The sequence below is a fragment of the Mus caroli genome, unplaced genomic scaffold (genome assembly GCF_978045245.1).
Source record: "Mus caroli unplaced genomic scaffold, Mus_caroli_1 scaffold_8, whole genome shotgun sequence".
Lineage (NCBI taxonomy): Eukaryota > Metazoa > Chordata > Mammalia > Rodentia > Muridae > Mus > Mus caroli.
This window is the reverse complement of record NW_028227263.1, coordinates 49,020,406-49,040,217: the sequence shown is the minus strand read 5'-3', so window position 1 is coordinate 49,040,217 and position 19,812 is coordinate 49,020,406. Positions and strand designations below refer to the sequence as shown.

Sequence of the window (19,812 nt, the reverse complement as noted above, 5' to 3'; positions counted from 1 at the left end):
TACACTGTTGTTCTTTTCAGACACACCAGAAGAGGATATCAGATCCCATTACAGATGGTTGTGAGCTACCACATGGTTGCTGGGAATTGAACTCAGGACCTCTAGAAGAGCAGTCAGTGCTCTTAACCACTAAGCCATCTCTCCAGCCCCATCTTCCTGTTCTCGAGAGTACTTCATACATGCTTTTTATCTCAGTCCTCAGTTTTCCTGCTATATACCACACATTCAAATTCAGCCCACATTAGCTGACACAGCGGCTTCCATACATTATAGTCCCTCATCATTCACTGCAGAGCTAAGAGAGCCCAGAGTCTGTCATCCTGGGGTGCTGATCATTCTGCCTATTAAGTTGTCTGTTGTTTCAACAATAAAGATGGAGATTGGGCCAAAGAGAGAGGAAGACACACCTCTAGTTTCACCGTCCCCTTTGCTTGCACCCCGTGTTCAGTCCCAGCATAACACACAAAAGTAGTAACTGCATGTGTATGTAGTAGATATGTACACACGTGTAAATTTTAAACCTAGCACAGCATAGTGATGAGAGAATGGAGACCTAAGAGCCATACAGCCAGCTTAGAAAGTAAGCTTTGTTTTTTCTTTTTTTTTTTCTTTCATTTATGTTGAGTGTTTATGTGTAGTTATGTGTGGCCACGGTGCCCACCCGTGGAAGCCTGGGATAACGTAGGGGAGTCAGTTCTGTCCTTTCACCATGTAGAGACTGGAACTGAACTTGATGCCAGGCGCCTTAACCCATTGAGCCACCATGCAAGTTAGTTTCCTGAGAAACTAACTTTATGGCATTATAGACATTTGCCACCACACCTGGCCCAGCCTAGAACCATTTTTAAGTGTTCAGTGTATCAACTGTTGTCTCTGAATCCTCTAAATGCCCACTTCCTTTCCATTCCCCCACATATGCTCCATGGTACCAGGGGTCTGCTACCATGGATAGCTATAGCATTTCAATGTGTTCTGCCTGTTTTCCTCAAATTACACAGAGAGGTCTAGATTTTTGGTACATGTCCCAACATTTACGTATACACCAAAGGATCAGAAGTTTAAGGGGATCTTTGACTATATAATAAGGTTGAGGCCAGCCTGAATTATGTAAGATCCTAACTAAAAGCAAAATAGGGCCAGCAAGATGATGGGAAAGGCTTCCGCCACAAACCCTGCCACCTAAGTTCTATCCCCAGAACTCATATGGTGCATGCTAAGAACTGACTCCTGAAAGTTTTCCTCTTATCTCTCTGTATGTGCAGTGTGAACCTGCCCCCTACACACACACATATACACACTAAACAAATGTAGTTTAAACAAACAAACAGGAATAGTGGTGAATGCCTTTGATCCTCTCTGGGAGGGAGACAGAAACAGGAGGATCTCTGAATTTGAGGCCAGACTGGTCTACGTGGTGAATCTAGGCCAGCCAGGGCCAGCCTGTGCTTTCTCTACATGCCAGGCAGAATCCTGTTTGGTTCTGAGTGAGTGAAGAGAATATAAAGGGGGCTGAAAAAGTGAAGGCTTCCTCCTGGATATTTAGGCATGGCACTTTACAAGGAAGTCTCCCTCAAGGCAATCCTTGATGGAGGAGACAGTTCTTGCTTGTCTAAACTGCTTTATTTGGTGGCAAATGTAAATGCATACATCATTCAGGATGAACCAGGAATTAAATACCTTTTGTGGGATGGGATGCCCAAGAAGGGAAGCTCATTGGCTAAACACTCAGGCCTATCTGGATACCTCATTAGCATGGAGAAAGAAGTCCAGGCTTTTATGCTGCGTGACTGGTTGTCGTGGTCCTCTGAGTGGGGGTCATGGTTATGGTCATGGTCATCTCCTCCTTGCCATTCCCTGAGCCTTAGATACAGGAGGTGAACCATAGGTGCCTTGGCTGGTGCTGGTCACCACAAATTGATTTGTTTTCAGTGTCTGGGTTCATATCTCTTTTCCTATTCAATGCAGGCCAACCCCTGGAAGTGGTTCAAAAAGCAGGAAGACACTTTTGGCAACAACACAGACCAGTCCCTAGACTTTAGCGTGCCATGAATGTTCTTTTCTAGGCACTGTACCTGTATCCATGCTTTCAAACTTTGTAGAGAGTGGCTGTTCTCTCTCTCTCTCTCTCTCTCTTGTGTTTTGTTTTGTTTTGTTTTGTTTTGTTTTGTTTTGTTTTGTTTTGTTTTGTTACAGGGTCTTACTATATAGTCCTGGGTGTCCTGGGACTTTCTATGTAATCAGATTGGCCTCTAATTTACAGATATCTACCTGTATCTGCCAAGTGCTGAGATTCAAGGCATGGACCACAATTCTCTGTCTATGAAAGGTTTTTTTTTTTTATAACAAATTCCTAATTTAAAAAATTGTAAATGGCCTGTGGTTTAGTGGCCATATGCTAACCTAGCATGGGCAAGCTCTTGAGATTTAATCCCTAACACCAGAAGGAATATAAAAAAGTTATTAAAAGCCGGGCGGTGGTGGCGCACGCCTTTAATCCCAGCACTTGGGAGGCAGAGGCAGGTGGATTTCTGAGTTCGAGGCCAGCCTGGTCTACAAAGTGAGTTCCAGGACAGCCAGGGCTACACAGAGAAACCCTGTCTCGAAAAACAAAAAAACAACAACAAAAAAAATGTTATTAAATAAATAGAAGTGCTATTTTAAGGTGGTTTTGAAATACAGAGCTAAGCATAGTCAAGAGCTAGAAGGGAGCTAGAAAAATAGCTCAGTGGACAAAAGTGCTTGCCACCAAGCCAGAAAACTTAAATTCAATTCCTGGGACCCACATGGTAGAAAGAGAACCAACTCTTGCACGGATACACAAAAATAAAATGTCATTTTTAAACAATTAAAGCTTGTCATGGTGGCAGAGGCAAGTGGATCTCTATGGGTTCAGAGCCTATAAAGGAAAAGGTCAGTGGGGGAGGTGGCTGCACTGGATAGCTTAGTGTGCACTGGGCTTCCAGGGGACCTGGGTTCAGCACTCAGCACCCTGTCAGATGGCGGACGACCACCTGCACCTCCAGCTCCAGAGGAGCTGGTTCCCTCTTCTGGCCTCAGTATGTGCACTCACAAGCACGTAATCCCCACTGCCACTCTCACACACAATTAAAAATAAAGTAATTTTAAGTGATTTATAGCTGGGTGTGGTGGTGCATGACTGTAGTCTCAGCACTTGAGCATCAGAGTCAGGAAGATCCAGAGTTCAAAGCCAGCCCCAACTACAAAACAAGTTTGGGGCCATTCTGGGAAACATGAGAACCTGTTTCACTCGGGAGGCAGAGGCAGGCGGATTTCTGAGTTCAAGGCCAGCCTGGTCTACAAAGTGAGTGCCAGGACAGCCAGGGCTACACAGAGAAACCCTGTCTTGAAAAACCAAAAAAAAAAAAAAGAACCTGTTTCAAAGAATAACAATAAACATAATAAAAATAGCACACAAAGGCAGGCAGAGTTTGTACAGATTTCACAACCAGTTCATGCAGCGCTGGAGGTTGAACCTGGGGCATTACTTATACACACTAGGCAAGCACTCTGCCAACTGAGCTACGTCTGCAGCCCTACTGGTGTATGTAGCTTATCCCAAAACTGTCCCTGAACATAGCATGTACATTGTGTAGGCTTACGGCAGAAAGGGGAGTGCTGGGAGGCACCAATTGATGAAGGGATCCTCATCTGTACAAACAAGGAGGTTGGACATCAGGCATGGTTCATTAAGCATTTTAGCAGTATTGTTTGTGAGCCTAGAGAGATGACTCGGTGGAAGAGAGTCCATATTGTTCTTGTAGAACATCCCAGTTCAGGTGACTCATAAACTACGTGTATCTATTCCAGCTCCAGTGATCCAGTGCCCTCTTCTGATCTCCATGATTGTGAAATACAGAGCTAAGCATGGTCAAGAGCTAGAGAGGAGCTAGCAAAACAGTTCAGTGGACAAAAGTGTGTGTGTGTGTGTGTCTGTCTGTGATACTTACACAGACAGACAGACAGACAGACACACACACACACACACACTTAAAATATTTTTAATCTTGTTTGTAAGAAAGAGTAAGTTGGGGCTGGTGAGATGGCTCAGTGGGTAAGAGCACCCAACAGCTCTTAGTTCTTCCGAAGGTCCGGAGTTCAAATCCCAGCAACCACATGGTGGCTCACAACCATCCATAATGATCTGACTCCCTCTTCTGGAGTGTCTGAAGACAACGACAGTGTACTTACATATAATAAATAAATAAATCTTTAAAAAAAAAAAAGAGTAAGTTGGCCCTCTCTTTTCTTATTTCTTCCCCATCTAACTAGCTGTCCTTGCCAGAATGAGACCCTCAGTCCTCAGCACTCACCTGTTTGTCTGTTGACCCAGGGTCTCCCTACATTGTTCAAGGGGGGGGGGAGCCTCTTTTTGTTATTGTTCTTAGAGGAGGTCTCTCACTGCTGAGGCTGGCTCAGTAAGTACCTGAGAATGCTCTCAAACTCCTAATTATCCTGCTTCCCACCTCCCAAGTGCTGAGATTACAAACACATGCCACTCTGTGATTTATTTTAAAATTTTTTTTCCTTTAAAAAAAAATCAGGCATGTGAGATGGTCCAGTGTGTAACAGCATGTGTCACCAAGCTTGACAACCCTCATTTGATCCCCAGAACCCACAGGGTCGAGGAATCAAACTCCCTAAAATTGTCCTCTGTCCACCGTGAGAGTCCCATGGCGCATGTACACATGTACACACTGTAAAGACAAATTGTTTCAAGTCCCAGACTGAGGCCTAGAGGAGAGCGGGAGTGGCGTGCCGAGGTGGGGTGGGTGAGCTGCCATTCCAGAGCCCTACACAATTGAGAAATGGATTCAGCCTGTTCAGTGCAGAACTATGTGTGATGGTGTAAACATGTCCAATAGTTTAGTTCCTCAGAATTCTTTCTGGAGAATATTTTCAGTGGATTTTTTTTATTAGGTATTTTCCTCATTTACATTTCCAATGCTATCCCAAAAGTCCCCCATACCCTCCCCCCCACTCCCCTACCCACCCACTCCCACTTTTTGGCCCTGGCATTCCCCTGTACTGGGGCATATAAAATTTGCAAGTCCAATGGGCCTCTCTTTCCAGTGATGGCCGACTAGGCCATCTTTTGATACATATGCAGCTAGAGTCAAGAGCTCCGGGGTACTGGTTAGTTCATAATGTTGTTCCACCTATAGGGTTGCAGATCCCTTTAGCTCCTTGGGTATTTTCTCTAGCTCCAGGATTTTTTTTAAAAAATATAATTTTAAAGCAAACACTGTGGCAAAAAGCAAAACAACAAAAAGTCACAGTGCAAGCTGGATGTGTGCCCACAGACCTGTGATCCCAGGGTGTGGGAGGATGAGGCAGGAGGTCATGAGTTCTTAGCCAGCCTCAGCTACACAGTGTGTTTGAGGCCAGTTTGGCTTCATTTTTATTGTGTGTCTTTTGTTCATCTGTGTGTGTATAAACCAACCAAAGTGGGTGCTGGTCATCTGGGACATCAGAAAACACTCTTTTTTTAATTTTTAAGATTTATTTATTATTTTACATAAGTAAACTGTATCTGTCTTCAGATGCGCCAGAAGAGAATGTCAGATCTCATTACAAGTGGTTGTGAGCCACCATGTGGTTGCTGGGATTTGAACTCAGGACCTTCGGAAGAGCAGTCAGTGCTCTAACCCACTGAGCCATCTCGCCAGCCCCAGAAAACACTCTTAACTAACCACTGAGCCATCTCTCCAACCCTCAAGACTTTTTTTTTTTTTTTAAACGCAGAAAGGGTTTTCCCATGCTATATTTTTATTGTTGTTGTTCAATTTGCTTTGTTTTGTTGAGTTGAGGGCAGAGCACAGGGCCTAGTGCACAAGGCAAACACTCTATCACTTTGCCACATCCCTGCCCCTGGTTTGGTTTTTTGTTTTATTTTGTTGGAAATGGGGTCTCACTCTGTAGGCAAAGCTGATCTCAATGTTTGGAACTCCTGTTTTCTTAGCCCCTAAGTGTTGGGATTACAAGTGTGAGCCAACACACCCTGCAGTGTTATACTGTTCTATAGGACAGTATTGCTGGGCCTTAAGTTGTGAACGTTCAAATTATTTGGTGCACTCCATGAAAATCCTAATGCATGCTTTCTCATATAATTTTTACTTGAAAATGTTTTACTTAAAATATTTGGCTTAAAAGAGTCCTCTTATGGTCTTGTCAGGCATCAATGGGAGAAGTCACCCTTGGTCCCCTGAAGGCTAGTTGCCCCAGTGTAGGGGAATTAAAGGGCAGGGAGGTAGGAGTGGGTGGGTGGGGGCATACCCTCATAGAAGCAGGAGGAGGGGGGATAGGATAGGGAGCTTGGGGGGGATCGGGAAAGGAGATAACATTTGAAATGTAAATAAATAAAATATCCAATAGAAAAAGAAAAGAAGAGAAGAGAAGAGAAGAGAAGAGAAGAGAAGAGAAGAGAAGAGAAGAGAAGAGAAGAGAAAGAAGAAAAGCGTCCTCTTGGTGGGGTGGAGGTAACCAGAATGGTATAGGACTATATTCCCAGCACTGGGAGTGGGGATGGGGTGGTGCAGGACACTCACCATTCCTTTGAAGCTATCTTGGACTAAGCAGCAAATTTCAGGCCAGTTAGTGCTACACAGAGATAGGGAAAGACCCCGCCCCAGCCTTTGTTAGGCAGAAGGTAGAGGTGAGCAGTGGAGGTGTGGAGTCTCACTCTCAGCGGCGGGGCACTAAAGGAGACTCTGGCCCTGGTTCCTATAAGCGCCCTTCCTCCTTCCAAGAAAGGATAATTAGCTAGTGGGCTCTGATAATTACCTAATGAAAAACCTTGAACAAATCTCAAAAAGAAATAAATAACTTCCAGTTCAGACCCGTGTTGGACAAAGATACAGGGAAAAGAAAACCATTTCAATTTGCTAATTATATGGCTGTGGTAAAGTTAGGTAGATTCCCAGACCGTATGAATAGTCTCCCCTTCTCTTACTCAACCCCGGTCTGCACACGCTGATGCAACTGTGTTGCTTTTTTGTATTGTCTGTCTGTTTCATCTATTTTAGGCAGGGACTTGTGTACCCAAGAATGACATACTGCTTGCCAACTGCTAGGATTACAGTCACCACTACGATTTTAAGAGAGATTCGCTCACATGCTCCATTGCTTTTATCTGTGTGTCTCACTGGATTTTCCTCAAAGAGTACAAGTATGGAGGAATATCTCCGCACTCGACTCTTAGCTGGTATTTAGCACTCCTGTCTTTGCCGCATATACCTTTTCAGTATCAGGAAGGGCTTTCCAAAGGGAGAGGCTCAAGTACAGGAATGCCCTTTATTTTAGTTAGGTGAGCGGAAAGAGACTGGGATATCGCTTGACAGAACGTTGGGGATTCTTTCACTCCTTAATCTGTTAGGGAACACTTCCCTCAGCCATGTATATAGACCTGAAGGCCCCGGGGGAACCATTTTAGCAGACTATCGCCAGAACTGAATCTCAAGGTTAGGGTAAATGATTCGCTCCTGACCTCCGAATACCCTGGTGCTGACCTTACTTTCATTTTAGGCTTTGGGGGTGGGGGAAGTAACTGCAAACGAACTGCTGGAACCCCAGAAAGCTTGCTTTTATAGGCTTTCGATAAATGAACTAGCCATTATGACCACTTGTAGATGTTGATTTTTGGATGCTAAGATAATGTTTTCTGAAGAGCCATGAGGCCTGAGGCAAGTAAGTGAGAGACTATTTCGATTGCGGTAACTGGACTACATACATACATACATACATACATACATACATACATACATACATACATACATACATGCATACCAATGTTTCCTAGCCTTTGCCCACTGTGGGTTATTTATTTTAACACACACACACTACAATGTCAGCGCAAGCCTTCACGCGTTGTGGGCCACTTACACACACACACCACTTACACACACCCACACCCACACCAACACACACACACACCCCACACACACACCAATGTCAGCGCAAGCCTTCACTCGTTGTGGGCCACTTAGTAGCCCGGAACCTCGCGTGCAGAGGCTGCTAAGGCTGAGCGCACAGGGAAGCTTTTGGGTGCTGCACCGCCGTACGCAACGCCCTTCAGCCCGGAACCTCGCGTGCAGAAGCTGCTAAGGCTGAGCGCACAGGGAAGCTTTTGGGTGCTGCACCGCCGTACGCAATGCCCTTCAGCCCGGAGCGCGGAGGAGGACGGTAGCTCGGTCACGGCGTTTGGAGTCGTTGTTTTTCCTATAGTTGGAGTCGAGGTCAAACCTCTCGTGGAACCCGCCTCAAGATGATGAACGGCCGGCCGGGCCATGAGCCCTTAACATTCTTGCCGGACGAGGCCCGGAGCCTGCCCCCGCCCAAGCTGAACGACCCGCGGCTCGTCTACATCGGCTTCTTGGGCTACTGCACGGGCCTGATGGACAACATGATGCGGATGCGACCGGTGATGAAAGCAGGTGAGGGCTGCGGGCGATCCTGCTCGGACGAGGAGCTGCAGGGTTGCCCGCTGAGGTCATCTGTGCTCTACGAGGCCTTCCTGCCTAGCTGGGGGCGCCAGGCTCTCCCAGGGCGTGCATCCCCTCTCGGGTTCTCAGCGCCAAGAGTAGCCACATTGAAGAAAACCAAGTGCAGCGCAACGGGGACTTCTAAACCCCACAGTTAAGTCTGTGAAGGACTCAAGAGGGGCTCCTCACAGTTCGCGCTGTACTTCGTGCTAAATGGTTGCCCAGCCCATTTCTCTCAGACGTGAGAAAGTATTGTACCGACGAGGGCACGGGACCTAAGCAGAGTTCAGAGTTAAAGCACCTTGCCCACAAGCTAGTTAAAGAGAGGAGCTTGTGTTGTGTTGGTGTGTGTTTAGAACCAGAGCTTCTCAGAGTTGGAGTGCATAGAAATAATATACTGTTAAAATATTGGTTTGATTCATAAGGTCTGGGGAGAGGACTAATGTGGACAAACTCCAGACGCTACTGCCCTTATTCTGGAATAGGAGACTGTCAATAAACTAGCAAGCTGTATATTCTAGTTTGTCACTGGCTTCTGGTCGCGATTGAGAATAGCTTAGCTTACACAATGTAGCTGTGCTAAGAACTGTAGAATTCCAAAGATACATGTAGAAGCAAGATAACTGACTTTGTTATAGTTCTTCTGTGGGGGGGGGGGGGGTTGGATAGAGGGGAGATAACAACCTGAATTAGTTCCCTCTCCAACACCGTGTCAGCCCTGGGGATTGAACTCCCCAAGTCAGACTTGGTGGCAAATGTCTTTATTATCTCACTAGCTGTGCACTTAACTTTGAATATCAGGCAAGAGTTAAAAGAACTTCCTAGGTCTGGGGGGGTGGGCTGGGGTGTGCAAGGCGTTCTGAAAGTGGGTGAATTTGATTACTTAGCTGCAAGATTACGGTGATAAGGCTGCAGAGGCTATCAGAGGATGGCAGTTTAATCTCTGGGTGGGGAAGACATTAAAACGTTTGAGAACTGAGGAAGCTCAGTGGTGAGGGTCAGTTTTGTCAGCAATCTAAACCATCAGTTGGAGCCAAGGACCACAGTACAAGAAAGCTAATGAAATGGTTCCAGCCACTAGGACTCATCCCAGCTAATCATCTGTGTTAGACATGAAGGTCAGCATCCATGACATCCTAGAGTCACTGGTCACTAGTCCTCAAATACTATTGGAAGCCAATATGTCTTGGAAATGCTCAAGTTCTCTCTCGTTCTGTGTGTGTGTGTGTGTGTGTGTGTGTGTGTGTGTGTACACTCACACACACGTGCACGTGTGTGTCTGATCATGCCTAAGCTTGTCGCTTGGGAACTACATGGTTTTATTTCATTGTTTCCTGCCTGTGTCATGTGGTCAATCTGCTAGTCTCCTTGTCTACCAAGTGAGAACCTTTGTGTCTTTGTTGTGACAGTTCCGTGAGTTCTGTGGATTAGGTACATAACACACAAAAGGTGCTGAGTGGGAGGGACTGACAGAACTTCTCTTTGCCAGGCATTGGGGTTGTACATCCTGAGTATAGGGAGGAGAACTGACCTTTAGAAGCAAGTCAGCCAGAAATACAAATCAATGTGTTGCTGGTCTTGGAGTGGTAGATACATGCTTTGACAGAGATGGCATGATGACACTTTGAGAGGGTGAAAGAGGTACAAAGGTGAGGAAAAATGTTCTGCAGGAGGTACAGACGGGCTGCAATGTGGACTGTGCCATTTAGTACCACCTTATTGCTTCCAGGGGCTGGAGAAGGGCATATGCTTTGTGCCAGGCATTGTGGTGCATGCCTTTAATCCCAACACTAGGGAGGCAGAGGCAGGCAGATCTCTTTTCATTTGTTTTGCCTGGTCTACAGTGTGAGTTCCAGGCCAGCCAGGTTATACAGTGAGGGAGACCCTTTCTCCACAAAAAAGAAGAGCGTATGCTTTGGGGTGTGATGCTGTGTCTCCCCAACTAGTGATTTAATTCCAAGGAGACTCGATGTTTCTGTAAGACATGAAGTAATTTTAGACAGCAGTCAGGACGAGAGGTCAGAATTCCTTGAGCATCCTTACTGCTTTGGACATAGCCGTGCTGGAGCCTGTTTCCTCTACAGTGTTTCCTGAGCACATACTGTGTTGGTCTAACTCAGTGTTCTTAAGCCCTCTCTACTTACAGCATATTTCTGACAGTACATTTTAATGTAACCCCCAGTATAGAGTTTTTTGTTGTTTTGTTTGTTTGTATTTTGTTTGTATTTGAGACAAAAATCTCAATATGTAGACTAGGCTGTTGTGGAACTCAGAGGAATCGTCCTGCCTCTGCCTCCCATGTGTTGCTCACCACCATGGCTGGCTATATTTTAAATAGATATATAAAGCAACATTTACTGAAAGACAGGTATTTCTATGAGTTTGAGGCCAGCCTGGGCTACATAGTGAGTTCTAGGATAGCCAGGGCTACATGATGATACCTTGTCTAGGAAAAAACGAATGAGGAAGTGCCATGGGCAGACTGAGTCGGAGTAACACAAGAGAGTGCTGAATCTGCATGTAGTCTTTCAAAGCAAGCATCAGACTTCTTTAGTCATTACAGAAGAAAACATGGAAGTTAGGTGATACATCAGCCAAGATACATTAAGGTCGTCATCTGATGCATAATGACTCTACACAAAACTGAGAAATGCATACATAAAGACTGGCAGGAACCAGGCAGTGGTTACAACTGAGATTAAAAAGGGGCCCTATCTAAAGTCGGCTATCATAGGAGCCAGCTGTGAGGATTTTGCACCCTAGTCACAATTCTAGTCTAAGCACCTAATTATGCTATTCCTCTGGGCCTTGTGAAAACTTGCACAAGGGGAGTTCTGCTCTTGCTAACCTTTTCACGAATAATACAGTACTCTAGTTCCTCCTTAAACCACAACCCACCTTCTTCCTAGACCATTGTAAATTCCTGCATATGGGAGTAACTTGGCTGTAATTCTAAGTATCCGTGGGGAACCTCTAGGAGACCAGTTACCATGAAATTTTCTGCCTCAGGACCTTGGCCAAGCTTTTGGACTTGTCACCCAGACTCTACTGGAGTGGGTGTGACAAGGAAGAAGAAGAGGAGAAGAGGAAGAAGAAGAAAGGGGAGGAGGGGTAGTCACCCTGTGAGGGCAGCTCACATCTGAACAGATCAGGAAACATAGATGGGACAGGACTTGAGGTCAGGTTATAAGACCTCTGGCCCTCAAAACCAGTGACCCAGGTAGAGCCAACCTCGAAAGCTCCACAGCTTCCCAAAATAGTACCACCAACTGGGTACCAAATGCTGAGTGGAGGAACATTTCACATTTAAACCATGATGTACAGTAACGAGTGTGACCCACACTTCTTGGAGACTTGAGGGAGTGGCAAAGGAAATGAGTGGTGGGCTTTGGACTGAAGCCTTGGAGAATACTTACCATTCTACAGATAGTGATGGAATATTTTAGCGGTGAAATAAACTTATACCCGTCTTTTTTAAGTTTGTAGAAAATGCTAAATAAAATGTCTTTTTTTTTTTTAAAGATTTATTTATTTATTTATTATATGTAAGTACACTGTAGCTGTCTTCAGACGCACCAGAAGAGGGCATCAGATCTCATTACCAGTGGTTGTGAGCCACCATGTGGTTGCTGGGATTTGAACTTCGGACCTTTGGAAGAGCAGTCGGGTGTTCTTACCCACTGAGCCATCTCACCAGCCCTATATCTTCTTATTCTATTCCCTGTCATCTGTGTTTTAAAACCCTGGCTGATAACTCCTTCAAGTTAGTTGGTTATAAAGTCTACAATTAAATGTTTGCTGATTTTTAGCGTGACATTGGTAATGCACTGTATGTAAATGGCATAATGGCTTCCGTGTTTAGGTTCATCAATAAAGGAGAGAAAGGGAAAGTGGATGTGGAGGGAAACCCCAGAGAGAAGGAAGCTAAGGGGATGGGAACCTGGAGAACAGCTAAGCCATGCCTTTAGAGTGTGGGGACCAACTGGCCTCAGTACCTGAAGCACTTGTGAGTCTTCTGCTGAGACGCGGGGGTCACGGTAGAGCCTGGTCTTTGTGTAGCTCAGTGGCTCAGTGGAGGGCACGGAACACTGCTCAGAGAACCAGTTTGGGGAATTAGTGGCTGCAGCTCCAGACTGAAGAATATCGTGTAGGGATGGAGAGATGGCTCAGCGGTTTGATTTCCAGTATTCACATGATGGCTCACAAATGCCTGTAGCTTGAGTTCCAGAGGGTCCAACGGGGAGTTGGGCCTACACACAGGCTTTTACATGTGGTGCACATAAGTACATACTTCACTCTCACACATAAAATAAAACTAAATATTTTAAAAAGAATATCTTATTTTTATGGCTTTTTCACATTTTCCAGACCACCTTTATATACATTTTATCTTGGTTTGTATATTACTAGAACGAGAAAGATAGAGTAGGTATGTTGTTGTTGTTTGTTTGAGACAGGGTTTCTCTGTGTAGCTTTGGCTGTCCTGGAACTTGGTCTGTAAACCAGGCTGGCCTTGACCTCACAGAGACCCATCTGCCTCTGACTCCCAAGTTCTGGTGTTTGCCACCACTGCCCATCATGTATTTTCTCTTTGTAGAGATAGTAAATTTACTTGCCCAAAGGCATTCATTGCTTTAATAAATATACATTAGGTGTTAAATGCTGATTGGTATAGCCGGATGAATTAGATGTTGCTTGCCCTAATGGTAGAGACAGGAACAAATTATGGTACAACTTATAAGTGAGTTCACCTTGTGGACTCCACAAAATAGGAAACCATTGTAGAGGTATTGATATTGGAAGCTATAGCATGATGGTGCAGTTGCTGGGCACAGCAGTAACCAGCGTGTTGGTGGGGTTTTGTCTAAAAACTGTTTTATTGGGTTTTACTATGTCTGTCTCCTTCCAACCCTTATTCTATCTACCCTAATCCCTTCCAACCCTCCAATACCACTTAGGAGTGAAAACAAAGGTTAGCGAGTGTGGACCCCTATAGGCTACTTCCTGCTGCTTATGGGCATGGGGTTCCCTGGGACAAGTCCAGTTTTTGTTGTCAGAATATCCAGCAGTCCAGCAACCGGGCAATCCATCAGTATCAAGTGCAGCAGCAGGAGGGAGCAGCAGCTGCCACAGATCCTTTTGGGGCTCTTGCATTATACCCTCTCCTGAGTCCCCAGAATTAAAACTATCTGCAGCTGTCAAAAATCACGCCCCCCAGAGCACAAGGCAGTTGTAGTTAAGCACAAGGCAGTCATAGTTAATGGCTGTGGACAATCTGAAGCAGCCCATACCCCACACCTGGGGTTCAAACAGAAACATAACTCAGGGTGTCTGTCTGTCTGTTTGTTTGTTTGTTTGTTTTGTTTTGTTTTCCGAGACAGGGTTTCTCGGTATAGCCCTGGCTGTCCTGGAACTCACTCTGTAGACCAGGCTGGCCTCAAACTCAGAAATCCACCTGCCTCTGCCTCCCAAGTGCTGGGATTAAAGGCGTGCGCCACCACGCCCGGCTAACTCAGGGTTTTTAAGAAACCACAATTCTCACCACACCAGTACATGGTATTTCACAGAGAACGTTAGGCTGAGGGATAATGGGTGAGCAGAAAGCTGGATCAGAGCAGGTGGCTCTGGCCTGGAAGGGTTACACTCGCTGTAGGGGGAAAAGAGTCCGGGACTCCGGGTCTGAGTGTGGGAAAGGCTGTAAAATGAAACTCTGTGGTGAACAGCACTGCTCTTCTGAGATGGAGAAAGGTGCAGAGGCAAGACCTGAAGTGCAAGTTCCAGCCTAGGCTCTGTGGACCCTGGGGAGGGAAGGGAGGGGAGGGGTTCTTTTTTTGTTTGTTTTGTAAAGAACATTAGCAAGAATACCATAAGAAGCTGGGATGTAACATAAGCGTACTTCTCTGTGCACTTTGACTGATGGTTTGCTTTGGGTTTTGTAATTCCAGGTTTGCATCGCCAGCTTCTGTTCGTTACGTCCTTTTTCTTTGCTGGATACTTTTATTTAAAACGTCAGGACTATTTGTATGCTGTGAAGGACCATGACATGTTTGGTTATATGAAATTACATCCAGAAGATTTTCCTGAAAAAGGTATCTCGTGTTAATTGAAAATGAAAAACCGCTTGTTTACTTTGTCTCATTCTCCCTGGTTAACAGCTCAGGTACTGGCTGCTTGTGTGGACTCAAACATGTTCTTCTGTAGCCTTTTATAAGAACATATCCATTCAGAATGGTCCCGCCTCGTCCTACCATAGCGCTGGGGCCTGAGCCAGCATGGATGAGGGGAGACACGGCATTCAGCAGGTCTCCATCAGTAAGATGAGTCCTGTTGGCCTTTCTCTTTCAGTATAGCCCTATTTACTTAAGCCATCATCATCATCATGGTTATTATTTTATGTGTATGGATGTGTGCCTGCATGTGCGTCTGTATACAGTGTATATGCTTGAGGAGGCCAGAAGAGAATGTCGTATCCCTTGGAAGTGGAGTCACAGACAGTTGTGGCAGCCACAGACACTCTGGAAGTGGAACTGGAAGAGCAGCACTCCTGACCCTAACCTTTATTTGTTTTTGTTTTTTTGTTTTGTTTTGTTTTGTTTTAATATTTTTTATTAGGTATTTTCCTCATTTACATTTCCAATGCTATCCCAAAAGTCCCCATACCCTCCCTCCCACTTCCCTACCCACCCACTCCCACTTTTTGGCCCTGGTATTCCCCTGTACTGGGGTATATAAAGTTTGCAAGTCCAATGGGCCTCTCTTTCCAGTGATGGCCGACTAGGCCATCTTTTGATACATATGCAGCTAGAGTCAAGAGCTCCGGGGTACTGGTTAGTTCATAATGTTGTTCCACCTATAGGGTTGCAGATCCCTTTAGCTCCTTGGGTACTTTCTCTAGCACCTCCATTGGGGGCCCTGTGATCCATCCAATAGCTGTCTGTGAGCATCTACTTCTGTGTTTGCTAGCCCCGGCATAGTCTCAAAAGAGACAGCTTTATCAGGGTCCTTTCAGCAAAATCTTGCTAGTGTATGCAATGGTGTCAGAGTTTGGAAGCTGATTATGGGATGGATCCCCAGATATGGCAGTCTCTAGATGGTCCATCCTTTCGTCACAGCTCCAAACTTTGTCTCTGTAACTCCTTCTTTGTTCCCAATTCTAAGAAGGGGCAAAGTGTCCACACTTTGGTCTTCATTCTTCTTGAGTTTCATGCGTTTAGCAAATTGTATCTTATATCTTGGGTATCCTAAGTTTCTGGGCTAATATCCACTTATCAGTGAGTACATATTGTGTGAGTTCCTTTGTGATTGGGTTACCTCACTCAGGATGATGCCCCTTTATTTGTTTATGTTTTGAATGCTGAAGCCTAAGCCCAGGACCTCAGACACTCAGCACATGTTCTGCCCCTCAGCCACATCCCTAGCCCAAAAAAATAGAATTTTTAAAATATAACTTTAAAATGAATATTTTATGATTCTTTCACAGAGAAGAAAACCTATGCTGAAATTCTTGAGCCATTCCATCCAGTGCGTTGAAGTTTTCAAAAGGCTTGTTCCTGTTCCTCTTCACCACAACCTGAGTATTTTCTGAGTTTTATGGGATTTTCTGTGACAGTGAAGTTTAGGTTAAGATGTTAACACTGTTATTAAAATAGTTATTATGAATCCTCGGTTCCTTTCCTGGTTCTGCTTATTTTAATTGTGTGTGTACACATGGGTGTGTGCACCTCTGCAGGCTTGTGCAAATTTGTACACTTGAGTATCCGAGGAAGCCAGAAAAGAGTACCAGATGCCCTGGAAATGGAGTTTCTTGGTGGGTGTGAGCTGCCCAGTGTGTGTGTTTGGAACTGAATTCCAGTCCTTATAAGAGCAGTATTGTGGGGCAGTGGACCTTCCCACTAGACGGAGGAACTGGTAAGGTTGCAGCAAGTTCAGGACCCTGGAAATACTCATGAATGAGAACAGCAGGAGTTCAGACTAGCTCCCAACCAGGTCCCTGTCCTGGAGCACGCCACGACGCCCTACCAAGAGGACCATGACAACTGGTAATGTGGCACAGAGTGTAGAGTTCCTCATGCTAATGAGGTGTCTAGACAGGGCGAGTGTTTAGCCAATGAGCTTCTCTTCTTGGGCATCCCCTCCTGCAAAAGGTGTTTAACCTCCAGTCCACCCTGAGTAAGTCTTATGCATCCTCATCCGCCATGAGTAAAGCAGTTTGGACAAGCAAGAACTGTCTTAAGGACCGCGGGGTGGGTGGGTGCAGATTGGAAGGTTGCCTGTGCTGTTCCTAGCTCCTCCAGGTCCCCAGTGGCGGCTGGACACACAGGAGTTTGAGAATCACAGCCTCCATCCCAGCCCCTGCTGTTTCTCACCAGGAGAAACATAGTCTGGGACCCTGATCTTAGACTGCATCTCGCCTCCCCTGAGCAGTGTGTTGGTGACGCGCACCCCAGCAGCGAGGAGGAGAGACAGCCTAGTGCCCCCGTGATTTGCCTCCCTAATCAGTGTATAGGTGGCATTCCAACAGCCCAGCAGTGAGGCAGAAACTCAGACCCATAGTATATACTCTTTAAAAAATTTATTTTATGTATATGACTGTTCTACAGGTATACCTGCATTTCAGAAGAGGACATCAGATCACATTACAGATGGTTGTGAGCCACCATGTGGTTGCTAGAAATTGAACTCAGGTCCTCTGGAAGAGCAGCCAGTGCTTTTAACCACTGAGCCATCTCTCTAGCAAGGCTTCTTTTTTTTTTTTTTTTGGTTTTTCGAGACAGGGTTATTCTGTGTAGCCCTGGCTATCCTGGAACTCACTCTATAGACCAGGCTGGCCTCGAACTCAGAAATCCGCCTGCCTCTGCCTCCCGAGTGCTGGGATTAAAGGCGTGCGCCACCACGCCCGGCTTGCAAGGCTCCTTTTTAAAAAAAAAAAAATTTTTTTTAAATGTATTTGGCTGAGTGTGGTAGCGTACACCTTTAGTCCTAGCACTGGGGAAACACAGGCAGGTGGATCTCAATGAGTTTCCCACCAGCCTGGTCTACAGAGTAAGTTCCAGGCAAGCCAAGGTTACATAGTGAGGTGCCATTTCAAAACAACAAAATGAATAAATTGATTGATTGATTGATTGATTGATTGGAGCTAGGTTTCCTGTGACCTAGGTAGTCTTGAACTCCTGACCCTCATGCATCGGTCTCCTAAGCGTGGAGATTTCAGCTGTACACTACCATACTCAATTTGAGACAGAATTTTGCTGTGTAGCTCAGGCTGGCCTAAAGCCAGCAATTCTACATCAGCCTCCCAAGTGCTAGAATTAGAGGTGTGTGCCAGCACTAAACCTGACTTCTGAATCCTTGGGGCTCTTGTTTTTTAATTTTCATTTTTTCTCTTCTCATACAATACTTCCTGTCCACAGTTTTCTCACTACTCCCAGTTACCCCAACCTCCTTTCTCCCCTAGACCCACCCCGCTCCTGTCTACCCACAGTGAAGTGCAGGCCTCCTAGGGACATCAACTGGAGAAGTCACAAGAAGACACAATAAGACCAGGCACAAACCCTCACATCAAAGCTGGACAAGGCAACCGAGGAGGAGGAGGGGAAGGATCTGAAAAGCAGGCAAAAAAGAGACTCACTCCCACAGCTAGGAATCTCCCCAAGACAGTAAGCAACAACCACAACAAACAAGCAGAGGAGGACCCAGTGCAGACCCATACACAGTCTGTGATGATGCTGATTCGGTCTCTGAGCCTCTACAAGCCCTGCTTAGTTGATCCTGTGGGCCATATTCTCCCAGGGTCCTTGACCCCTCTGGCTCCCACAATTCCTCTCTTTGAATTCCTTTTTTATTTTTATTTTTTTAAGAAAACTGATTCATTACCAAAAAAAAAAAAAAAAAAAAAAAAAATTTAGCCAGGCAGGCCTGGTAGTATATACCTTTAATATGCATTCACACATGCATGCGAGTGTATGTGACCCTCAGAGGACATTTTGTGGGAGTCAGTTTTTTCCTTCCACTGACTCAGTACTTTACATTTATTCTGTGTGTTATGTGTGCATGTGGAGGTCAGAAAAGGACTTGCAGGAATCCACTCACCTATTATGTGGTTCCTGGGGATCAAACTCAGGTTTCCAGCTTGGAGGAAATTCTTTTAACCCCCAGCCGTCTTATAAGCCCATTTGGAAGATATTTTTAAAAACTCATTTATTTTTTTACTTTATGTATTTGCTTGTTTTGTCTTCATGTGTCTGCACTGAGTAGGTGCCTTCATCAGCCAGGAAAGGGTACTGGAACCCCATCAACTGGAGTTCCTGACAGCTGTGAGCTGCCATGTGGGTACTGGGAACTGAACCCTGGTTCTCTGGAACAGCAGCCAGTGCTCTTCAGAGCTAAGCCATCTCTCTAGTCCCCTTTTGCACTTGAAATAATTTAATTTAGGGACTGTGGATATAGTTCGTTAGAGTAGTTTTCCAGCAGCCACAAGGCCCTGGTTCCACTCTTAGCAATACAAAAAGTAAAGTAGAGAAGCGAGTGTGCGCAGATCCGCCTTACTGATGATGCAGTTATAGGGAGGGTTGTTTCTCACGAGGCAGTCTCTGGGCCAGGATGGTTTTGAATTCAGTGTGTAGTCAAAGATAACCTTAAATTTCTGCCCCTCCTGCCTCTGCCTTCCCAGTGCTGGGGTTATGAGTGTGCCATTGTGGTGATCTGAAGGTGTTTGGCCCAGGGAGTGGCACAGTGAGTAGGTGTGGCCTTGTTGCAGAAAGTGTCATTGTGAGAGGGTAGACACTGAGGTCTTCCTCCTAGCTGCTTGGATGACAATCTCCCGTTTGTTTCCTGTTGCTTTGGAAGATGTAGAACTCTCGGCCCCTCCAGTGCCAAGTCTGCCTGGACACTGCCGTGCTTTCTGCCGTGATGATAATGGCCTGACATTCAGAAGCACTCGCCAGCCACAGTGAAATGTTTTCCTTTATAAGAGTTGCCTTGGTTATGGTGTCTCCTTACACCCATGGAAACCCTAACTAAGACAGCCACACTGGGCCCATTTTATATAGTTTTGGGGACTGAAGCCAGAGCCCCATGCTTGCTGGGCAAGAACTCCACCAACTGAAGCTATAGCTGAAGCCCAGTGTCGATAAAGTTTTATTAGAAGGCAACCGTGTTTATTTGTTGATGTTTGTGGCTGCTTTAGTGCTACAACTGCAGGCTTAAACAGTTGTGACAATTTTGTAAAGACTGAGATAGTATCTGACCCTGCACCAACACTCCCCTGTTCCTTCCCTGGGCAAGGAAGGTACAGGCCAGGTTATGAAGGGCTTGT

The 19,812-nt window shown here is 45.6% G+C and overlaps 1 protein-coding gene across 1 annotated transcript; it reads left to right on the top strand.

Moving 5' to 3' along the window:
* Positions 1-8,099: 8,099 nt before the first annotated feature.
* On the top strand, positions 8,100-16,157 carry Ndufc2 (NADH:ubiquinone oxidoreductase subunit C2). Its single transcript, XM_021168005.3, has 3 exons — positions 8,100-8,450; positions 14,444-14,587; positions 15,979-16,157. The coding sequence occupies exons 1-3, from the start codon at positions 8,282-8,284 to the stop codon at positions 16,026-16,028; spliced, it is 363 nt and encodes a 120-aa protein (XP_021023664.1). The 5' UTR covers positions 8,100-8,281; the 3' UTR covers positions 16,029-16,157.
* The last annotated feature ends 3,655 nt before the right edge of the window (positions 16,158-19,812 follow it).